This window comes from Gouania willdenowi, chromosome 17, assembly GCF_900634775.1.
Source record: "Gouania willdenowi chromosome 17, fGouWil2.1, whole genome shotgun sequence".
Taxonomy (NCBI): domain Eukaryota; kingdom Metazoa; phylum Chordata; class Actinopteri; order Blenniiformes; family Gobiesocidae; genus Gouania; species Gouania willdenowi.
This window is the reverse complement of record NC_041060.1, coordinates 19,520,032-19,544,696: the sequence shown is the minus strand read 5'-3', so window position 1 is coordinate 19,544,696 and position 24,665 is coordinate 19,520,032. Positions and strand designations below refer to the sequence as shown.

The window sequence follows — 24,665 nt, the reverse complement described above, 5'->3', positions numbered from 1 at the left end:
AGGAAAAGCATAAAGAGAAAGGTCTGGACATGTCAAACAGATGAAGGCAAGTTCACACTTTTATTTATTTATATGTTGGTCATTGTTTACAATCCTTATAGACATTTAAATCCTAGAATAAATACAAAGTTTTAAGAAAAAATAAATAAATTACTGAAAGGAAAAAGGCTGAAGAAGCTGCTGCTGAGCAGATTCCACAAACACATTCCATACATCTCTTCCCTATGTCTCTGATCATCTCCTAACCACACTTTTCCTTCTCCGTTTGCATTTCTGTCTGCTTCGCTCCTCCAAACAAGCTCTGACTGATGCGACGGTTCAGATCCCAGCTACTGCTGCTGATGGTGCTGATGGTGGACTCCCTGGACTCTCTCATGCTGAATCCTGCTCGTGCTGGTGTGGAGATGAAAGGAAAAGGCCGGTGAAGAGCCTGAGGCATCAGCAGTGGTTTGGGGAGGCCAAGGTAATGGTGATGAAGAGGAAGGGCCGCTGTTGGAGTAGAGGTGGAGGATCATCAATCCCAGAATGCATAGAAGTCTCTACTGTGAACATATTCAGCTGAGTTATATCAAGCTTCAAAGAGTTATGAAAAGACAATGTTGTATTTGTTGCCTTTTAAATATAATTGCATTAAATATCTAGTTTTTTTCATTAATAAGGTCCAATTGCTTCAAATCGTAGAGTGAAACTGCAACTTTTGGGTGTAGAGTTTACATGTTGAGTTCAATTCAATTTATTTTGCACACACAAAAGTCCATTTTTATATATGCGTACACATACATTCGTGCATATTGATTCACATGACATTTCTGAAAATGAATAAGGAATCCACATTTTCTAAATCAACACATCATTACATCTCAGATCATATTTACATAGCATTTTTATGCCGTAATGAAGATACTGTAGCCTAATCCTAAACATAATTTGGCATTATTTTAAAGTGACCTAAATCTGTGAATCTAATCACATATGAATTAATAAACAGATGATTGGTGAGAACATAGTGGTTTGCATTATTGGTTATCTGTGTGACTTTTTGTAGAAACATTTCATAATAGCTTGAAACCTACACCTGTAATATTCTAATATATCATATAAGGCCTAGGTTCCCAAAGTAGGGTACGGGTACCCCCAGAGGTACGTAAATTGTCATAGGGGGTACGTGAATAAAAATTTTATAACACTGACAACATTGGAAAGTAGAATATAAATTCAGCAGTTAACGTTAATGCTAACGCTAGGAATCAGAATAGTTTTTCGTTGCCAAGTCCTCTTACAAGGCTAAAATAACAAGTACTTAAATAAAATAAAATGTGAGAAACAATGACCAATATATATAACATGAAAAGGTTATTGCTATTGCTAACTAATGCTAGGTTAATGCTACTGCTAAGTTAATACTATTGCTAGGCTAATGATAATGCTAGGTTAAAGCTAATACTAGGTCAGTATTAATGCTAGGATAATGCTATTGCGAGGTTAATGTTATTGCTATGCTAATGTCAATGATGATGCTAGGTAAATGCTATTGCTAGGCTAATGCTAATGCTAACGCTAGCTAGTGCCAATGATAAGGTAATGCAGTGTGACATGGGAGAAATGCAAATAATGTAGTTATTATTATTATTATTAGGTAAAATTCAGTGTAGGGCTACATTGTTTATGACATTAGATTATTATGTTTTTTAAGGGGGTACATGGCTTCAGGTTAATTGTCTGAAAGGGTACGAGACGTACAAGAAGGGTACAAAAAGTTTGGTAACCACTACTATAAGGCATGATGATGAAGCAGTACATCTTTGTCTCCATGTAAATCTAATTTAAATCATCTCCAATGACGCCTTTTTTTTCTTCTCAAAAATCTTTTGAGATTTACCAACATATATTTTTATGGAGTTAGTCCCGCTGTTTTTATTTTGGTTTTTATTCCAAAAGTCCAATGTTTATATTTAGAAGTGAAGGTGTGCTTTTAAATGTGTACATGTGTCGCTTAGCTTAGCGCAGCCATTCTGTCATGTCCTGTGCAGGGTGTCAGCTTGAAAAGACTCCAGCATTAGTGAGTGAGTATAGAAAATGAATGTAAAATGGAATTAATTTCAATGAATTGAATGTTTGGCAATGAATGGCAAATTAACCGCAAATTCACATTGTTTTGAGATGTTTGGGGAGAAGGTGAAAAAAACCCACAAATTTAACCAGAAAGAGGCTGATGGAGGTTAAACAGATGATTTCTACTGTTTGGTTTTGTTTGTTTGCTCGTTTTTTAGTTTAAGTTTTGAAAAATGCGTTACTTATTTGATGACAATTCAATTCTACAAACCAGATGTATTGTTTAAGTGTTTTAACACATGCTAATTCGCAACACTTGTCCCATGTGGGGCTTTTAAAATGAAAATAATGGAAGTAATAAGAAACTAAAGGTGAAAAATGCATCACTGTGATTTGCAAATCATTCAACAATTAACATAATTATGAGCAGTGATTTAATAAAGAGTTTGACTGACGTTACCTCTGTCCATGGCCGACCCTGTCAGAGGGAGGCCACTCTCAGCAGCGTGGAGAGGGAAGGAAAAGGGAGAGTTGTGGACCAGCTGGGGTGTAGATGGATGGAGGGTGAGATGATAGGATGGTGAAAATGGAGAACTTGGTCCTTCGGCAGCCTGTCAGACAGTCAGTGTGCGTGCAAAACAGGAGGAGCAGCAGGACGTTTAAGGATGGATGTGGTGAGGAAGAACATAAGTTCCTCATTTTCTGAACATGAATCGTGAGATAGGAGATCCTATACTTCTAAAATGTACAAATATCTGAATGTGCTAAGATTATGCATGCTAATGTTTTAATAATGATACCCTCAGCCTTTACTGGCTGATGAGCATGCTTTAACTGAGATATGCTGATTTTCTTGCAGATTATATAATGTGTCAGTTGATTGGTTTCACAAAAATGGTGGAAAGTTTTTACTTAACATCCTTATCAATCTGTTAGACTCAGGATTATAGCATTCAATCGCACTTTCTGATGAGGATTAAAACTCATGTTTTTGGGTAAACCCCAGAGCAGTGATGGACAAAGTGAACATTGGATACATGTCTATTGTTTTATCCACAATGGTGTACTTTGCAGTGAGCTGGTGATGACCTGATGGCTGTGAGGTGATGATGGGAATCCTGGGTAGTTGACTAGGATTAGTTTGCTGAAGTTGAACTTGTAGGTGAAGCGTTTGCCTTTGGTCTTGTGCAGGATGTGTTTGTTGTAGTAGTATCTGGAAGTTAAAAAAAAAAAAAAGGTTTTCTGTGTTAGATAAACTCCTTTGGGTGTATTTTCATGTCGGATGGTTGTGTCTGAGGTTTGATTGATTCCACTGGTTTCCAGATGACGTGATGCAGACAGATTCACAGTTCGAGCTGCTGTTGTTGCATCCCTGTCAGTGTCAGTCTTTGGCTGTGTTTGAAATTGCATACTAACGTACTGCTCATGCTATGTCTGACGTCAAAATTAGTATGTAGTGCGTTCATGTTAGATACTATGGAAAGATTGAGTATGCAAGAAATACCCCGATATATGCTACATTGGGACATTTTTGGAGTGTGCACGGTGGTTCACACTATTCATACTCATACCACCCCACGATGCATTGCGAGCAGAATGTAAAATTGTCCCAATGTAGCTTCAAGATAAAAGTCAAACGTTCCCTTTTCAACACAAAAGCATTTCTTCATGTCTTCCATTAGTTTTTAACGCTTTTGTAAATAGGGCTCTTAGTCTGAAGTTAACCGGAAGTTTTGTCAGTAGAACAATAGCCGGTCTTCGAAAATCTCCTGCAAATTTTATGAATCAAATGACCAGATTTTGACATTCCACTTGGTCAGTTTCTTGCTTAAAATGCTTCTAGAACTTTCAAAGGATATTCAGCCTCAGTGTGCTTCAGGTTTTTGTCATTGTTGGTTCAAAATGTATCCTGGGAAACTTGGAGGTATACTTGAGTGGGAACCGTCATCATCCTAATCCTCCTAACCATACTTATAGTATATAGTAGACAGTATATACTCATTGAGGTTGTCGGACATAGTACCGAGTGTGCTATTTGCCATTGTGTTTCTTGTACCTGAGAGCTCGGCTGAGCTTGTCGTAGTTCATGTGTGGTTTGCCCTTCCTCTCTCCCCAAAGCCTGGCCAGCCTCTCGGGGTCCCTGATGATGAATTCACCCCATTCTCCTCCCCAGCTGATGGCACCACCTTCACCCCGGCCAAGTAGTTCCAGCAGAAAGTGCCACAACTGCACTTGTCTGGATCCAGGTGACCATGCTGGCTTGTAGGCCCAGTCAGGAAACAGCACTGCTTCAGAAGAATGATGGAAAGTCAGAAATGTGAAAGATATTTCTTGATTTCTTTATAATTCAATTGTATGTTTAGGTATTAGAGGAGACTACAAGTCTCACATGCATTCACATCTCCTCACATGAGAAGATGATTGCTCCACAGGTTTAGGTAGATCTACACTCACATGAGAAGATTGCATTGTTCCGTCTTTGATCCTTTGTTATCTGTCTTTATGGGGTCTCTGATTGATTTAAAAACATGCCTTGACCACACCCAAGACACAATAGACACAGGCTGTGTTCGAAATGGCACAGCTTTTCTTAGCGTAATAAATCAAGTTAAGAAATAGTATTACTCTTGTCATGTGTTCTCAGGCTGTTCAATTAAAAGAACCAGAGAGAAAGTAGAGAAAAACCTTATAAATGGATGAATTCACCTAGATATTGGTCATAATAAACCAATGACAATGACTGATTTCCCACCTCGGCCAAATATTAATATGGAATATTTGTGTAGAAACTGTCTATACGATGCAGAAGTTCAGTATAACAGTGCAATACAGACATAGATAAAGAATCTTTCTGCTCCTCAGTCAATTGTTATGGTTTGAAAACACAGTTAATAAATTAAAAGAGATATACTGTATGTAAAGTTTGCTTTAGAGGCTGTTTGTTAGTGCTGATTGGTGCATTCTTTATAAAAAATCAAACAATAGTTAAATGCTGATGCTAATGCTTATGCTCACCTGGGAACATCCAAAATGAGAAGGATTAAAAAAACATTAATTTCATGTTGAATGGTACCATTCACTTGTTTTTGTTCTGTTTATGTCCAGGATGTTTTTAATGAAATCATTTCTAAGGTGTTCAAATAAACTTTTCCGACTGTAAAAAAGATCAAAGTTGCTTTTTTTCTACACAGCTGATTCTGAAGGTTCTCAAGGCAGAATTCTTTGACTCTAGCCACTCGTGATGAAGCTTGATCAGATAAAGAACACCGTACACTATCCTCTAACCCGTGATAAGCAGATGTAGGAAATGAATGAATGCTCGAGTTCTTTTTTTTTTTGTCACTGCTTGTTCTCGTAGCGTAACACTCGAAATAATTACACTGTTCAAACAAAATCTCTACTGACTTAGCACATGAAATGTTCAAACTGAATAAATTAGGCATCTCCATTTACTGTGAGGCAGTCTGTTGAAACAATGGCTGTTGCACCTTATTAAAAAATGACGCCCTGTTTAGATTGTGCTCTCCAGATGTAATTATATCAAATCAAACAGGCTGCTGTGCAGGGAGATCTTTCCTCTTTAGTGTACAGTGATTGTTTGTATGGGGTAATCACTTTGACATGATGAGAAAACAAGTAAAAGCTTTTTCAAGCTCAGGTTGTCTCTATAAACTCACTTCACGATTACGTGTCAAATGCCAACCAAAAGGATGAGTGTGTAGACAATTGTAGTGAAAATCATTAATTAAATTAAAAGACTCTTAATTTTGAAAGCCCTTCTTTTGTGTTAGTGTCTCATTATTACTAACACTGGATCTAAAAAACATCTCCGCGTCGAATAGCATGTTCCTGAGAATTCACTCAAAAGACTCGGTTCCACCTAGTAAAACAAATCAAATTGTGCAACATAAAATCTTAATCTACGTTGAATTGCCTTTGAAACGATATATCGCACGACTATGTTCCGATAAATTTAGAATGTACAGGAAAAGAGGGCGGGCCCTCGGGCGCCTCATCAAATTATGCAATGTGTGAATAATTACCGGTTGAATTACCTTTGAAACAATATTTCACACGACTATGTTCCCATTAATTTGGGCCCCATTTCAAAAAAAGGGCTCCAAGCATCTCATCATATTCATTCGTAAAGTATTCATGCCAAACTGCATTCCGAGAACTAACGGAGGTGTAGTCATTTTAAAAATGGGGTCTACGGGGTCCCCCTAGCGCCCCCGTGACACGCACGGGATAATGGGCCCCATTTATGTATTAGTATTTGCCAATGATTTGGTACCGTCATAATAATTGACTTGCAAATGAGAAATCGACTTTCGTTTTTTTTTTTTTTTTGAGGCCCCAAATCAAAAATCGGGCTCGAGTGTCGATGCGTACACATCCGTAGATTATACCTAACAAATTTCAGCCCGATCCGTTCTCAAATAACAGAGGAGTAGGGATTTTAACTAGTGTACACAACAAGAAGAAGAACAAAGTGAGCAGCGTTTTGGCCTTTTATTCTTACATTCCTAATTTTTCAGTCATTTTGGTTAATATTTTTAGAGGCCACCCATAGTATGTTTTTTTTTTTTTTTTTTTTGTTAGGCATGGCATAGTTGAAAATAAAAGAAAACTAATTTGTCATGTTTGATTATGATTTATTTTTATTAGGTTTAATATATTGGATAAAAGGTAAACGTTAAGGTTGGAAATAATGTTTTTTTTTTTGCTTTTTTTATGATTCCTGACCACATATCTATCTTTACCTATGATTCTAAACAAACTCTACATGACTTGTCAACATATTCAGAAAAACAGAGACAGATTGCAGTGCTGCTGATGCCACCGTGTTGTAATGCTAGACGCTCTTGCTGAGCAATGTTGCCAGATAAAGCTAATGATCACGGCAACCATCCTTGAGTTTAGGTTACAATTCAATCAGAATAATCATGTTTCAATCAACCTCTATTTATTCTTAAAACAAAGAGAAACGAAGGGAGCAGAATAAGTATTGACCAAAGTCACTCCCAGAGCTGTGTTTAGCCTTTAGCTATGCTCCACAAACTGCTACAATCTGTTACACGTTATAAACTAAACAAGCTACAGTCATGTCAACCACTCTTTTAACTCAAACTTCTTAAGATGAAACACTCAAGCAAGATTAGTGATAAATATACATAGAAGCAACAATCCATCAGAGGTCAGATATTAAAAAAAAGATTTTCATTATTTGGAAATGTTTATTTTAACATTTCAGTGAATACACAGTAACTAAAAAATATATGGTTGTAGTTTACTATATTCTCATATTTTGTATTTTTTTTTTCCAGTATGCAACTGCATAGTCTGCATATAGACAGAAACGGCTCTTAATATCAATCAATCAATCAATCAATCTTTATTTGTATAGCGCCAAATCATAACCAATGGTATCTCAAGGCACTTTACAGTAGAGCAGTCTTAGGGACGGACTCTTCATTTTATGGATACACACATATGCATATATACGTATATACACATACATATGTATCCCACACCCAACATGAATTCATCATGGCGGCAAGGAAAACCTTCTGTTAAGCAGCAGGAACCTTGTGTGGATCCCATTAATAATAATAATAATAATAATTAATAATAACTCATGCTTCTTTGGACACAAATTCCCAAATGTTAGAATTCCGTTGTGAAAACAAGATTTTCATGTATTTATCGTTAATACAGGGACAAGAAATAGACAACCTAAAGTTTAATGTTTACTGCTAATTTGTAATCATAGCGTTACAACAGCGATGCAATACCAGCGAGACAAATCACATGTTCACGTATACCTACTTTTGCTCCAATAAGATGGCGAAAAGTGTCCGCCTGAAGGAATGCAGCTGCACTGCATCTGGAAACACGCACACACACACACACACACACACATATTTCCTTGCATATAATGAATGCAATATTACATTATTATATAAAGTATTTTTCATTACTAATTATTGAAGTTTTGTACGATCCTAGATATTTGATGCACAAGATCATCATGAGTTTTCGATGCAGACAATCTGCTTGCATTCTAATCAAACATTTACTGCACACTTTCCTGCAGAAACTTTTCTTGGCAAAGCGTTTAATAATTCCATCCTTTGAACACAAACACAGATCATCCACTTGGAGCCACGGTGACCTTTGAAAATTGGCAGAAAGGCCCGTAATTGACGGCTGAGGGCTGATCTCTATTTGGAAGTACTTCATAAAACACTTTTCCATCGTCTGAATGAGGTCTCTTCACCTTTCAGCATTCTCTAAGACGTTATAACGTTTTGTAATCAGTAGGCATCCAAAAACACGTCTGCTCCTTTGAGGGTTGACATACAGACAGTGTTGCAACTTCACGTCATCCTGTCAGGATCACAGTGACACTATGTCTAACATTTGCTCAGCTTATTTCATATTGTGACTGTAATTTCAAGGTATATTTGCTTTTTTCCTCTGGATACTTTGAGTTTAACCAGCCAGAATTACACTTAAACTCACAAGCTGTGTTGATTTTAACTAGTAAAAAACTTAGTGACACTTTACAATAAGGGTCCCTTAAATAACATTAGTTAAGACATTATTATTAAACTGTTAATTCATGTTATAATAATCATTATAATGCATTTACTAGCATTAACTAACATACCAGTTAATGCATAAATAAGCAGTTAATTAATGCTTAGTAATTCCTTTAATTAACGTTAGTTAAGGGACCCTTATCATGAACTTCGTTATAGCGTTTGTCGACTTCATCTTTTAAGTGGTAATAACGACTATGACTAATTTTAACAAAACTACATCAATCTATTTATTTTCTTAGACTAATAAACTCAAACTGTATTTTTTTTCTTCCATGAGACAAAATCCAATCAGAAGTCATGTGATCATGTGGTATTTAACATTGATCACATCAAATCGGTCTGATTAATAACGGTGGATCAATAATGGTAATTGAATCTGTAAAAAAAAAAAGCATATCCTGTATATTTTAGACCAGGGGTTCTCAACTGGTCTCACCCCGGGACCCAGATTTTGTCACTGTCCTTAATTCGTGACCACTTTTTCTTAGAATTCAACCAACCAAACTTAATTTTTCAAAAACAGCTGTTGAAAACACACATGTAATATTTTTTTTTTTAAATCTATACATTTTCTTATGCAACACGCATTTCACAGCATGCCTGTTAAAAAAAAAAAACGTGAGAGATACATAGTATTTATTTTTGGCCAGCTGTCCGTGACCCACCCAGCACAGGTTCGCGACCCACTTTTGGGTCCCGACCCACCAGTTGAGAATCACTGTTATAGACGACTATATCTGTATCAGATTTAGTCGACTAAAATCTTAATGTCATTTAGTTGACTAAAGCTAGACTATGACGCAAATAGTCCTAAATGTAGATTAAAAATACATTGTATTTAAGTAAAAAAAAAAAAAAAAAAACATGACTAAAATTAAATCTAACTTTTAGGTCAAAATTAACATCTCTCAAGAAATAATATAATATCTCAAAATCGGCGAGCATAAGAAAGCCTTTTTGAAAGAAGAGCAGTTTAAGGTCAGTTTTTTAATTAATCAGTTTAAGAAATAAAAAACAACAACGATAGGAGACATCATGAAAGACTCCAGCTTGGTGAAAGAATATTTCAGTCGTTCATGTTACCTCAGTCAGAGCAGGAGTAGAAAACACTGCTGCTCCAGGTGGTGGTGGTGGTGGTGGTGATGATCAGCGCGTCTGCTGGCCCTTGTCTAGTCTGGGATGAACTAAAGGATGGATGGGCCGAATCCTTAAACCCTCGATCACATCTTGCCCCCGTAACCATACACTCTCTCTCATCCACCCCTGCACCCCCACCCACCCACCCACCCACCCAAAGCTCTCTGCACTGAAACTCCCTCCCTCACAGACCCTGAGTTCAAACTAATTGGGCTGATGACGACTGAAATTTCTTTTAACAGTTTGTTGGTTAAATTTCATTTAGGGGTGTCAAATATTTTGAGTACGGAAGAGGATTAGGGCCAATTCTGATGGAGGAAATCATTTTGGGCAAATCAAGAATAAAGTCGAAATGTCAAGAATAAAGTTGAAATTTTCAGAATAAAGTTGAAATTAAATGAACTCAAAATACAATATTGTGATAAAAGTCGAAGGTTTAATAATAAGTCAAATCTACGGAAGCTGACGAGGGCCGTCTACAAAATGCCGTGTATCGATGAATGCGTTAAACCAGGGGTGTCCAATTCCGGTCCTCGAGGGCCACTATCCAGCATGTTTTAGATGTTTCCCTCTTCCAACACACCTGATTCAAATGATCAACTCCTCATTCAGCTCTGCAGAAGCCTGATAACGATCCTAATCATTTGAATCAGGTGTGTTGGAAGAGGGAAACATCTAAAACATGCTGGATAGTGGCCCTCGAGGACCGGAATTGGACATCCCTGCGTTAAACTATACTTCAAAGTTGGTTTTAGTAACAAAAAGATTATTTCTTCTTTAGCTCATAAACCAGGCGTTGTAATCTCTTTAAGGACGTTGAAGAAGAAGAAAAAACCAGTCAAGTTTAGTTTATGGCTGTTAAAGAGCTGTACGGAAACAGATTAGGGCCAGTTTTGATGACTGAGACTTGTTGTATAGTCAATCTGCTATAGTCCACTTTTGTAGATTTGATTTTAATAGCAAACCTTCAACTTTTATCACAATATTGTATTTGGAGTTCATTTTTGCAATTTCGACTTTAACATTATATTTCAACTTTTTTCTCAAAATTTCAAATTTTTTCTCAAAATTTCAAATTTTTTCTCAAAATTTCAACTTTAATCTCAACATTTTGACTAATCTAAGGAAGCGGATTAGGTCAAATTTTGATGAGGAAAATAATTTTAGGCATATCTCGTCAGATTCTGTAGATTTGTCTTTATTAGCAAACCTTCGACTTTCATCCATCCATCCATCTTCATACCCGCTTATTCCCGTTAACAGGGTCGCGGGGGTCTGCCGGTGCCAACCTCATAGGGCGCTGGGCGGGGGTACACCCTGGACAGGGCGCCAGTCCATCACAGGGCAACACAGACACAGACAACCATTCACTCTCTCATTCACTCCTATGGGCAATTTAGAGACTCCAATCAACCTTAGTCATGTTTTTGGATTGTGGGAGGAAGCCGGAGTACCCGGAGGAAACCCACGCAGCACGGGGAGAACACGCAAACTCCACACAGAAAGGACCCAAGTCCACCCCAGGGCTTGAACCCAGGACCTTCTTGCTGTGAGGCGGACGTGCTAACCACTAATCCACCGTGCGCACCTTCGACTTTTATCACAATATTGTATTTTGAGTTCATTTTCGAAATTTTGAATTTAATCTCAAAATTTCAATTTTAATCCCAAAATTTCAACTTTGATCCTGAAATTTCAACTTCATTCTTGATTTGCCCAAAATTTGTTTCTCCGTCAAAATTGGCCCTAATCTGCTACCATACTAGTCCTCTATCCCAATAGACCCTTTGATTGTTTGTAAACATTGTGACGTATTTTGTTGGGCGGGGCCTAGCCTGGAGGCAAACCACCATAGATATATATAAACACTAGATGACTTACCCGCACTGTTAGACAATGGGGAGCAACGTAGCAACGTGGCGGCCATCTTACCTCAGACAGCTGGCACCGCTCATTACATCGATGTCAATGGTGCATGTGCTATCTAAATAAACCTAATTTGCTCAATTTTCAAACGGCAAGCGTCAATTTCAACACGTACAAGCATCCTATGTCATACCTATGTATCATAAGATTTGTAATAAAGCAAACCGTTAATAAATTCGTCAACAGCTACCGTAGAGCGCGTCAGAAGTTGTCAGAGGTAAAATGGCCGCCGTTGAGCTACGCTGGTGAATCCAGCTTGCGTTATCTAGTGTTTATATGCTTTATTATTTAAGGGAAATTTTCCTTGACTAAATAACTAAGACCAATAAAGTATTTTAATACCAAAAGCAGAGTCATATAAAAATAAAAAAAACAAGCTGAATTATTGATGAGGGGTTTGGAAACTAGTATACAATACATTTTTTTTTTAAATGCAGTGGCTTTTGTATTTGCAATTTAAATTTTCTCGTATCCAATTCAGATTAACTCTTGGAATAAAATAAACTGCAAATATGATTCCTGGTCAGCAGCTGCACACTCCCAAAGAGTGCAAAAGGCCAACTCTAGAAAAAAAAAAAAACTTTATTTGAGATGAGAATTATTACAGGTGTGAGCACATACGGTCAGAGGCTGGAGGAAGGGTGAAGAAAAAGAAAATAAGCTGTGAGCTCACAGGTGAAGGAGCTCTTCCTCCACCTCAGAAACAGAGCGTATTAGAGCTGAAGTGACAGCGACTGATATGATTGAGTTGTGTGAAGGTGACTTGAGGTTGTCTCTTCTCTTCACTGAATCAAAGAGCTGACGATGAACTCAATACCAGAGCCACACTTTATTCCTCTAAAGGTACTTTTCACTTGAGAGCAGTGACTTTGGCCAAGGTCAACGTGCGGCTCAATACTCTGCCTCACAGGCTCAGGAGGCTGCGTGGGAGAGGGAGGAGGAGGAGGAGGAGGAGGAGGAGGGGGAGGTGGAGGTGACACGATCATCTCAAAGCCAATGTCCAGCTGCCTCGTCAGTCCTGAGGCTGTCAGCACTTGTCATACACTGATAGGTTGTGTGCAAACTGAATGTACAAGTTTATCATAGGATGACAGTGATTTACGATGAAGTAGAGTGGGTTGTTCAATTAACGGAGAGATTAATCTTACTTCATTGCATACATTTAGATTGTGTCTTTAGTACTTTAGATCAGGAATTCTGAACCTTGGGGTCAGGACCTCATTTGGGGTGACGAGACATTGAGAAGGGGTCATCAAATCCCTTTTTTTTTTACAATTTGACCCCATTTTCAATTATTTTAGCCCTTTTTCTGCAACTACACCAAACATTGCCATATTTTAACCTATTTTCATCACTTTTTCCTGCCATATCTTTGCTCATTTTTGCTACATCACTTCCATTTATGCCACTTCTCTATCAAATTTCAAAGCCTTTCTGCATGTTTTTTTTCTACTTTCAAGACATTTGAACCACTTATAAACCCTTTCCACCACTTTACCCACCCAATGTCACATATGTTGACCCATTATTGTCACCTTTAACCTCTTTTCACCATTTTTCATGCTCATTTTCACCAATTTAACCACATTCATGATTTGTCATGCCCATTATTTGCCAGTTTAAACCAATTGTTCCAATATACTGTAGTGCACTTTAAACCCTTTTTACCAATTTTTCTGTCTGTTTTTGGCGTCTCTAGTTTGAAACCTTTAACCAATTTCTGATTGTGAGGGCATCTCCTGTGCATTGCCCTCCTCAGATCACCCCACAGATGTTCAATCAGATTCAGGTCTGGACTCTGGCTGGGCCATTCCAAAACCTCAATCTTATTCTGTTGAAGCCATTGTTTTGTTTATTTGGCTGTGTGCTTAGGGCCATTGTCGTGTTGAAAGATAAAGTTCCTCTTCATCTTCAGCTTTCTAACAGAACCCGAAGGTTTTGTGCCAACACTGCCTGGTATTTGGAACTGTTCATAATTCCCTCCACCTTGACAAAGGCCCCACTTCCAGCTGAAGAAAAACAGCCCCAAAGCATGATGCTGCCACCACCATGCTTCACTGTAGGTATGGTGTTCTTTTGGTGATGAGCAGTGGTGTTTTTTCGCCAAATATACCTTTTGGAATTGTGGTCAAAAAGTTCAACCTTAGTTTCATCGGACCATAACACATTTTCCCACATGCGTTTGGGAGACTTCAAATGTGTTTTTGCAAAGTGAAGCCAGGCTTGGATGTTTTACTTCGTAAGATAAGGCTTCTGTCTTGCCACCCTACCCCATAGCTCAGACAAATGAAGAAGACGGGAGATTGTTGTCACATGGCCAGAAATTCCTGCAGCTCCTTCAAGGAGGCTGTCAGCCTCTTGGCAGCCTCCCTCACCAGTTTTCTTCTGGTCTTGTCATCAATTTTGGATGGACGCCCTGTTCTTGGTAAAGTCACTGTTGTGCTATATTTTCTCCACTTGATGATGACTTTCTTCACTGTGTTCCATGTTATATTTAATTCCTTGGAAATGCTTTTGTACCCTTCACCTGACTGATATCTTTGAACAATGAGAGCCTTCTGATGCTTTAGAAGCTCTCTGCAGACCATGGCTTGTGCTGGATGATGTGGCTACAAAAATGTGAGGAAAAGCCTACTAGAACAGCTGAACTTTAAATTGTGACAGGTGTCTACTGACTCAAATTTAACATGAATTTGAATGTACATGGTTAAATCCAAACACAGCCCCGTCCCCAGTTATAAGAGGGTGTGCACACTTTTGCAGCCTCGTTCTCTCAGTTTTTTATTTTTACTTCACCTCCCTGAAAGGTTTCAGTTTGTTTTCAATTGCATTGTACAGGTTAAAGGTCATATTAAAGGTGGAAAAAAGTTGTGAAATAATTTATCTTGGAGTCAGTTTTTTTTTTACATCACAAAAACCTGGCATTTGAACAGGGGTGTGTAGACTTTTTATACCCAATGTAAATAGAAAATAGTCTCAACAAAACTAACACCAAGTGCAACACAACTAATGAAGACACTAACAAGATAAACGAAAACACAAGATGATCCCACTGCGATTGTATGCACAGACATTACACACACACACACACACACACACACACACACAACCTAGCAACAGGGAGACCCACTGGCACACAGCATCATCTGCACACCTGTAATTACAGAAACACACACAGGGAGACAAACTAAGCATGTACTGACTGACCTACACACACTACAGAACATACAGTTACATAAACAAGGTCTATATAGTTGTGTATTTGTTCTTGATGATGGATAATAATGATCATGTCGTTCAGCTTCAGGTGTTACAGTGATATTCGCTCAGAGATGATTTACAGGTTGGAAAATACATGGAACTGTAGATCTTGTGAGCAGTAACAAGATGCATTGTTTTTTTTTTTTTTTTTGAAAATGTGCTCAAGCAAAAGGTCTTGACCAAAAAGTGTAACTTTGACAACTCGTTGCCAAGGAAACAGAATGTGCTACAAAGAAATAATGATGCATTATGAACATCTATTTCTGGCTTGTGGCAAAAAAGCAAAGGGCATCTCCCAAAAGATGAAGTACGTTAGCATTTTGGTATTTTTTAAGAGTTTCTAATGCAAAGAGAAAGTTTTAGTTTAAGGTAGTTTAAGAGAGAACTGGGTTACAATGAAAGCCTGCAGTGCTTAACCCAGAGATGGGCAGCTTTGATCACAGCGGGGTCCACAAAAAGAGGATTGTTTGATCCGAGGGCCACAGAAAGCCAATCTGAAAATTAACAGAAGGAACAATAAAGTGTTTGGTCGGCACGTTGTTGTTATTTTTTGTTGTTGTTTTGTGTTTTTTTTTTGTTGTCATTTTCCATATTATTTCTCTCATTTTGTGTGTTCTAGGGTGTTTGTCTTTTTAAAAAAAATAATTTTCTACATTTCAGAAGTTATTTTGTGTATGTTTGTTATTGCTTTGTATATATTTTTCATTCTGTGCATTTTTGTTGTTGTTCTTTATGTTATGAGTGAATTTGTGCTTTTCTGTTTGCGTTTGATATTTTTGTTCTTGTGTGGTTTTTTTTTTTTTTCAGTTATTTTTTGTTATGTATATGTTTTTTGAGTAAAGTTGTGCATTTTTGTGGAATTTTTTGTAATTGTGCAAGTTTCTTAGGAGGTAATTTTGTGAATTGGTTTTTTAGTCATTTCAAGTGCAAAATTAAACAAAGGGCCACATGTGGCCCCCCCGGCCAGCAGTTGCCCTTGTCTGGCTTAACTTAAACAAAGTGTTGGGCTTCTGTGTTTGGAGGTGGATCATCCATGATTTTGTTTTGTCCTCAGCTGAAAAGAGACATAGTCAATTCACTTTTGGGCTTCTAACGCTCTGACATCCAGATACATTCTTCCATGGTACGCTACGCACTCTCTCTCACACACATACACTTATCGTCCCTGAGATGTTGATAGCTGACACCGGAGGCTTTTAATTCCAGTGTAAATACAAATACTCTCCCAGACAGCTATCAATTATGCATGCCACTAATTGAGTTGAATGTTGAGCTTTTAGCAGCCTGGGGACTCTGGGTCACATACAAAAAGCCTGAAACCAAACACAGACACTCATTCATGCATAGACACTGTGCACAAGCATGAACACACACACAGAGCACGCTACACTTAGAATTGGGTGAAATTCTTCCTTTTCTTATTTTGCACCCATACAATTCATTTATTTTATTTTATATTTTTTTTTGCATGCTTTTGCATGCTTTAGTCTATTACTGCGCACCAGGAATGCTGATGGGAAAAAAAATCTATAAACCAGCTTGAGATTAACTGAATGTGTTGAGCCACAAGTTCTCCAATATTCTATAGATTAAAGAAAGCTATTTGTTTTTTTTTTGTTTCTTGATTTATTTTAAGCTCAGTAGAAGAAACATCAACTGTTGTCGATTGTCGTACTTTTCATATTGCATGTGTCTCGTAGTCTAAATTCACTGTTTGTGAATGCATTGGTGTAAATGATCTAAATCATGAGATTATTATTGATAACTACTCTAAATACCTAAAATAAGTCAAAAATTATTTGAGCTTGAATTGTTTTTAATGGGACGTGTTGCATTCAAACATACTGTAATTTGACTGCATGCTACTTAAAATAGTAACCTTTTATTTACCTGATTCAAATGTTGTCTTGGTGTGAGTGAATGATGGGGAAGTGTTCACTTGGTGGGCCACAGTTTCCAGCTGCACCAACGTTCTAAAATATGTTCTCGTAAATTATGTGTTATATTTATGAGATTTGTAGAAGAACATTTCATTTTTGTTTGTTTATTTATTTAAAAATGACACTCTTTTTACCCATTTTTTTTAAATAAATCCTGTCTCGATGGGGGACCCTGAGAATGTTTCATTCTTCAAAGGGGAGCACAGCAGAAAAAGTTTGGAACCACTGCGGTAATGATTTTTTCCAAAGATGAAAACTTCAGCTATTTACTAAAAGCTTTCTCTGTGAGAAAACGGTAACATAACACTTGATTATTGATTATAGCTTTCATAATATGCTGATAACTTCAATAAATAAACTGAAATGCTCGAATAACAACCTGATATCTCTCCACACAGGGAAGAAATGAGAGGAATTAAAAATAAATGTTGGTTACAGGCTGTATAGCTGTTTTGTGGCGACCAACAGTTGGCTGAACTGAGCACTCAAATTGCACCACGTAGGTTGCTAGGCAACCAGAAGTTTTAGATTATAAAACTGTAAAGTCACAGCAAATTGTAGCATTTCTGCCAGACCGTCATTTGTTGAGTTGCTCTAGAAGTAAGAGAAGACATTTTCATGTAAATTGAGAGGTTTTAGTGTTTGTGGATCAAATCAATGTTATCAAATGTTATCATTTTTACATGTTTGAAATAAAGACATCAATCACATGTATTCAATGCTTTCCTAATATCTCTGCAGGTATGAAAAGTAATTGAATATCCCTTGTTTCATGTATTTTTCAAACTGTTGTTGAAAAATTAAAGTAATGCACAAGCATCACCTTTCACACATGATGCTGCACCAGAGCGTTTTCTATAACATGCAAAATGCTTTCTGGGGGGCCCTCCAGTGTGTCAAACTACATGAAGGAGATTCCTAATCCATTAAATCAGCGTCTTTCAAACTTCGGGTTGTGACCCAACGTGGGGTCAAAATGGGGGTCGCCTGAAATGTCTAGGAATTGTTTAAACTATCTCATTCCTCAATGCATTTTAGCTTGGAAGTTGATTTCACTTTATTTTTATAAAACATACTGGGCAGTTTTATAGATGTATGTGGTTACTTTTTTGAGAAATGTGATTTGACCATTTGATAAACATATCACTACAACTTGAATTGTAGTCAGTTAGCGTATACTTGTTCTCGCAAGTCTAAAAAAAAAAATGAAATAAAATTGAGCATTGCATTAGTTCATGCAGGCATGGAAGTCAAGCTAGTCCAGCCCATTGGTTAGAGTTGGTCTCAGCGCTGCATTTAAACGACGGCAACACGCCTACTTCCGCACATTTCGTCTGCAAAAGCCTCGCAATCCACCCCACCCCAGCTCCTCCTCTTCTGTCTAATAAAACACAGTCTTTTGATGCCATCTAGACATCTCTGCTTCTGTTCCAGGGGAGCCTGCTGACCGCTCTCTCTGCTTATGCCTCTCCATGTAGCTCATTGAAAAGCGAATGGGAGCTCCCTTCGCTTCAGGCTTTCTACACAGCTGCTGGAAAGATCAGAGGTCCCAGAACAGAGCCTTACGGCCAAATTAAAATGCATGCTAAATAAAGCTAATTGACTAAAGTGATCCTGACTGAACTGTAAAGGTGTGTGATTGACATCACAATATATCGTGATATATATTGTATGGTTTAGTGTCGAGATATATCGGGATATATGGTATCGTCAGATTCAGGGCAATGCACACCCCTACCTCTTATTACATCTCAAACATTGTGTTTCCTATTTCAATATGCAGAGACAGTCACGCTTGAAATTCGGCCTAATGGTCATGAGAAATGTCTGACTTTTATATAATACTCGTATATTAAAAATAAGCAACTTCTTAAGTCATGCTTCTGTTCGCCTGCTTCCACTTCTCCCTTCATTCAGAGCTCTATAGACTGGATCATATTCTATCAACAAATAAGGAGTTATAAGGCAAATTTTGTCCTGAATTAGTGCTTTTTTTCTCTTCCTGAATGGCTAAAGATAATGAAAATAGGCACAACCTTGAAAAAGACCTTGTGACGACATTGTTTTGTTAACTTAAAAAAAAAAAAAAAGGAAACCACCCACACAATCACTGCCGCCATTAGTCCTAACAAAGACGGACAAGCAAAGACGGCGAAGAAAACACAGCGACTGCTTCAACGGGCAGAGTTAAACTGACATTTATTGGTACACACACACACACACACACACACACACACACACACACACACACACACACACACACCAAACAAAAAAGAGGCCTCGTGGTGAGTATAAAAGCTGACAGGCTGGAAATTGAGCCTCTTGATTGATGGAACTCTAGGCGGACGACCAGAAGAGGACAGCGAGAGACGTTTAAACAAACGAGGGGAATATTGAGTGAATATTGGGGCGTCGTCGGGGGAATATCACACCTAAAGATGTGAGATAAAGACGGAATTGGATGAGGGAAGGTGTCTTCGTATAGCCTGAATGATTTTATTGTTTTTGCACTTTGTCAATAGAGAAAGTACAACAGGGAGGGCAAAGAAAGAAAAAAAAACAACAACAAATATATAATGAAGGATTTCTGTCAGAGTATAATAGGACTACTCAGTCCATGAGGGGCAATTTAGGTAGCAGAGCACAATGGGCTCTGAGAATGTCATCCTCTCTTTCTGTCTCCTCTACTTCATTGCACGGTATTATCTCCCCAGTGCTGAATTCTGCCAGTGTGTGTGTGTGTGTGTGTGTGTATAGATGAAGAGGATGAGGTGGAGGATGGGGGAGTCGGGGGGGAGGAGGGGTGGGTGGGGGCTTAGTCTGGATTTGATCCCTGCTAAAAGGACTGTTTGTTTTACATCTGACGACCCCAGAGTTTAATCTGGCGCTTAGCCTCCTGCTCAATCTCTCTCCTCCTTCATCCCCAGCATCCCCTCATCCTGCCTGCCCTTCTCTTTCCGCCTTCATCTCCGTCTTTCTCACTCACTCAATCGTATCATCCTCTCACAGTGAGTTAACCCCGACACCACCACAAACACAGCAGACTCCCCATCATCATCCTCCTCCTCCCTCTCTCTCTCACCCATCTTCTCCTTATCCATTCTTTTGTGCCACCAGGAGCAGTTGTTCCCCAATATTCAAATGTAAGAGGATCCATCCGTTTACGTGAAACTGAGTTACATCATGAGTTCCTTGAGATCCAGGCTCGTGTGGACTTTTCCAAGATATCCAGTATGTGTGAGGCAGTGGGACAATAGCCTATGTAGAGTCTATGTTAAACAGGATGATGGTATTGCAGCAGATGAGGGTCATGCTCCACGTCTTAAGGGTCAAATCCTGTTAGAAGTAAGAGGGATCAAGGCTTTAGCAAGTCTGCTTTTTTTTATTCTTCGGTGGTGCAATATTGACTGACAGCGTCGAAGCAGACAGAGTGTGAGAGAACGGGTTTGTCCGTACAGGTGAGACAGCACATAATCACTCATGACGACGTACTTTTAATTTTGCTTCACCTTCAGGACAAACCACCGTCCATCAGTACCAGTCTGTCTGTCAGCGTTTCATAAATTCAGAACAGGATGTTCAGCCCTGGGTTAATTGATACAGTATTTCTTTTGTCCACTAGCTATAGCAATATGGTACAAGTGTTATAATTAAAGCTGTAAAGACTAGTCAAGTAACAGTACTTCTACTTGAGTAGAAGTACTGTTACTTGACTGAAATTGGTTTGTTTTTTGGGCTGTTTTGAGTAATTGTTCCCTGTTTTTTCTGAATGATCTAGATACTTGGATATCGCGTAAGAACATCCATCCTATGGCGACTTCATGCTGCACGCTTCAACTCTCTACCTAGTTCATATTCTTTGGTTGTGATTGCTTAATAAATACAGATAACATCTGTGCCAAAAGTTGTCCGGATAACGGTGCCTCATGAACATCTGCCTTTGTCTATCATAAGATTTCTCGGTTCCGAGGTCGGAACGAATTCGAGCAGAAGTTCCATTCCTTGATGCCACTTCACCAATGAAGTCATGCGAAACAGAAAACAGTTTGTTATTATCGCACCATTGAAGTAGGTGTGACAAGTAGTACAGGTGAATTGATAGGAACACAAGGAGAACATGCAAACTTCCCACAGAAAGAACCCAAGTGTCCACCTCAGGGCTTGAACCTCGGAAGTAGATTCTGTGACACGGACGATGTGCCAACCACAACATCACTGTGCAGCCCATGACAAAATATGAACTTAAAATATATATATATATATATTTATTAATTTAAGTAAATTGAATATTCAAAATTAAATTACATTTGAGGGAGACCATGTAAACACATTGTTCTAGCTGCAGAGGCAGTGTGGCCACCTAATGCTACTGTAAATGATAGCGATGTACTCAAAACAGCACTATCCGAGACCAGAAGGCACCAAAAAAAAAACAAAAACAAAAAAATCAATTTTTAAAACAATTACAAGGTTAAACAGGTAAAGATAATTTTCTCTTGAATTGTAGTTTTCTTTTAAATGCATTTGACAATGTCTGAAAAAATGATGTTTATTTGTTAGTTATGTTGATGTTATTTAGTTTTAGTCATAGTCTTTTGACTAAAATGCAACTTAGTTTTAGTCAAAATGATTCTAGTTTTGGTAAAAAAAAAAAAAAAAAGTTATAGTCTAGTCTAGTCTAGTTATAGTCTAGTTTTAGTCAACTAAATGACATTTAGGTTTTAGTTGACAAAAGGTGACGACTAAAATATGAAGCAGAAGAGTTAATGCATTTTTTGTAGATTCAATTACCATTGATCAACATGATATGGAATGGTATTAATGTTTGTAAATAGACAGATTTGATGCGATCAATGCGCAAGACCACGAGTTCTGATTGGATGTCGTCTCGTGTGATGAATTTCTAGTTTCGTTTTTATTAGTCGACAAAAATATGAATATATTTTGATATCGTTTTCATCAACATGCGATTTTTTTTAAGTCATAGTCTGGTAATTATCAGTTTTTTTTTTTTTTACTCTAACTTTGTCTGTATATGCTGTCAACACTGCAAGAAGTGGAAACTTTTTAAAGACAACAATGCATGTTTTGTTATTTCAAATAGATATTTTATTGGATAATTGTGACCATCATTAGCCCTCCAGTAATTATCACTTTAAAAAAAAAAAAATGTAGATGAAAACTTTGATGAAAACTTGTATTTGAATAATTTGACACTATTTGTCAGGTGAATGAGGACTAAACTGGACTGGACTGGAAGAGATTTCCAAGAAAAGCAGGATAATTAATGAGCTAATCGCAAATGTTTTAGTCAAATTTCAAAATTGATTAATAAAGAACAATTCTAAGTTCTTCTCCTTATTAACAGTGAAGGTCTTGACGGAAAATCCATAGTCCATGAGTCTGACACCAAGTCAAGACCAAGATCTTCATAATGTGGTCTCAAGACCGAGAGCGGTCTAGAGTAGTATTACAACTCTATTAAATGAACTTTTCTGAAAATGAATATCTATATTTGATGGTTAAATATCATGTTTCTGTAGAAGAACTCATCAAGTCTCTTTGTTCTGGCGGCTTCAGATGAAATGTCACTGATTGCAGATGAACTCACCTACCATATTTTTACCTTCATGGTAGATAACGCAAGCATGCATTACACACAATGGCTCAATCTCACTGTGTTTTAGCCATGTTTTCATATTTCTGAGCTCTTCACTGACTTCTGAACCTTCAAACATAAGAAGAATCTTACTTAAATTACATACTGTACAATAGCCTACTTGATTTATTTTGTGAGGACATCGAAGAGAATGGTCAAACCAATCTAAAATGAGCCTCTACTGGTAAAAAATTGAGTTAATTCAGTAAAGTTCATAAAGCTCTATCTGCAATATTAAAAGTTAATATTGCTTAATAGGATTTCCATGCGTCTGCGGTGACTGAAAGCGGCGCTGACCTTCAAATTTTCAAGAGACGACGATGATTTTCAGCTGATGAAATGATGCTGCACAACAATACTTCCCATTGTGCACATCAGTTTGAATTAGTTGCTCAAGTGGCTTAAAAAAAAAAAGAACAACCATCAGGTGATAACAAGAGAAGAGTGAGGAGTTAATGCTCCCCCGAAGACACTGCGCAGCATTGTTTCATTACAGCCAAATTAAGTCAATAGGATTAGAATAAAATGACCCCTAAGTGAGGGTGTGTTTACGTAAAAAGAGCAGTGCTGGTTTCCTCACTATCCCTGGATAGGCTGCTCTCCAGGGAGCTGTGGTTTCTGAAAGGTTTCTCATCATAGTTAATCCCTCCATCTCTTTGTGTCCTGGAAAAAAAAATATCCGCATGAAACTTGAGGCTGACGAAGGCCAAGTCGTGTGGGAAAAGGTTTTTTTTTTTTTTTTCCAGCATTTTGGCTGCACTGTTATAGTAAATGACAAAATCTAATTTGAATGCCTATATTGTAATATTTAAATCCTGCAAATACTTCTTGAAAGGTTTTTAACCAGGGTCGGACCTAGAATTTTAGACACCGGAGGATAAAATATGACGTAGTTTCCACCACAAATGTTCGAAATATACAAAGCAATGAATAGTTTAAGCATGAATTCCATATACAGTAGCCTTTAATAATGTTAGTCTATTAGCACAGTAGAAACTAGGAGAGAAAATGCATTCCACATGCAGTCAGTGCTTTAAAATGTACTAAACAAATGATAAGAATAATATGTCAAAGTTGCATTTATTCAGACAGTTTTTTCTGGAAATTTACTTTGATCTCCTGACATGTTTTGACTGTCAACTGCCAGTCTTCTTCAGAGGCGTCTGCTAATAGCTTTGATGTGTCCTTGACTTTCGCATAATAATTCCAGCAAGTTCTCAAAAGAAAATTTCCTGACTAAAATTTGCCTGAATAACTGAAACCTTAAAGGTGCAGTCTGCAACTCTTATAAAAGTGACTTTATGTCATATTTGCTAAAACTGTCACTGTAAGGACAGCTTTACATCAAACTAGTAGTTTGTGTGAAAAAAAACCACAGACTTATTGAGTCCCCCCTGCTGCTCCTGCAGCCTTTGGCAGATTGCCAGAATGCACCACGACCGAGCAAAAAGAACCAATCAGAGCCAGGATTGTGTTTGATGGGCTGTCTGACAGCTGTTGCTCACAGGCCCCGCCCCTTTCCTGGAGCTGTAGTGCCATCTTTTTTACAATGTATGGTCTGGAGGAGAAGAAGAAGATGGAATTGGTGACTTTTCTGCTTGAAAGGTAATTACTGCTGCTTGATTTACATTATGATTGATTTGTAATTGTTACACTAGAACTCTGTGGTGCATGTGTTGTTTGTGTGTGTGCAGCAGCCTCCGTGTGGGCTGCTGTAAGTGACACGTGTTGTTGATGCTGCTGCTGCTGAGTTGTGGCACATAATATGCTTTTAACAGTGTATGTTATATTCATGTGATGTTGCTGTCGGACTAACGTTAGCAAGTTAGCTCCTCTGAGGGAGGGACATTGTAAAGTTTGGTGGCAGGGCAAGAGAGCAGCGTGGAGGGAGGGAGAGAAAGTTGCGGACTGCACCTTTAACATATTATTCAAAAAGAAGACAAAAAGAACCTGCTGGAATTGTAAATAATTAGTTTGATTAGATAGGCAGAGATGGGAAACTTTTATCACAGTACGAAGAATGTGACTGTCTGATCCCAGGGCCACATATCAAAATTCATGTCAGTAATGACCAAACTGATC

The 24,665-nt window shown here is 37.9% G+C and overlaps 1 protein-coding gene across 1 annotated transcript; it reads right to left on the bottom strand.

Moving 5' to 3' along the window:
* Positions 1-241: 241 nt before the first annotated feature.
* Positions 242-20,025, bottom strand: LOC114479639 (ETS domain-containing transcription factor ERF-like). The gene is made up of 5 exons (XM_028473414.1): positions 19,932-20,025; positions 4,109-4,337; positions 3,176-3,265; positions 1,133-1,161; positions 242-489 (listed from the first exon to the last, which is right to left on the bottom strand). Exons 1-5 carry the CDS (start codon positions 20,023-20,025, stop codon positions 242-244), a joined length of 690 nt encoding a protein of 229 aa, XP_028329215.1.
* Positions 20,026-24,665: the final 4,640 nt, after the last annotated feature.

Coding starts and splice junctions, on each gene's coding strand:
- LOC114479639 (XM_028473414.1), bottom strand. CDS start 20,025: ATGGATAAGGAGAAGATGGGTGAGAGAGAGAGGGAGGAGGAGGATGAT. Junction 1,162..3,175: donor AAACTAATCCTAGTCAACTA/CCCAGGATTCCC, acceptor TTATTCACGTAC/CCCCTATGACAATTTACGTA. Junction 490..1,132: donor CAATTTACGTACCTCTGGGG/GTACCCGTACCC, acceptor CTACTCCAACAG/CGGCCCTTCCTCTTCATCAC.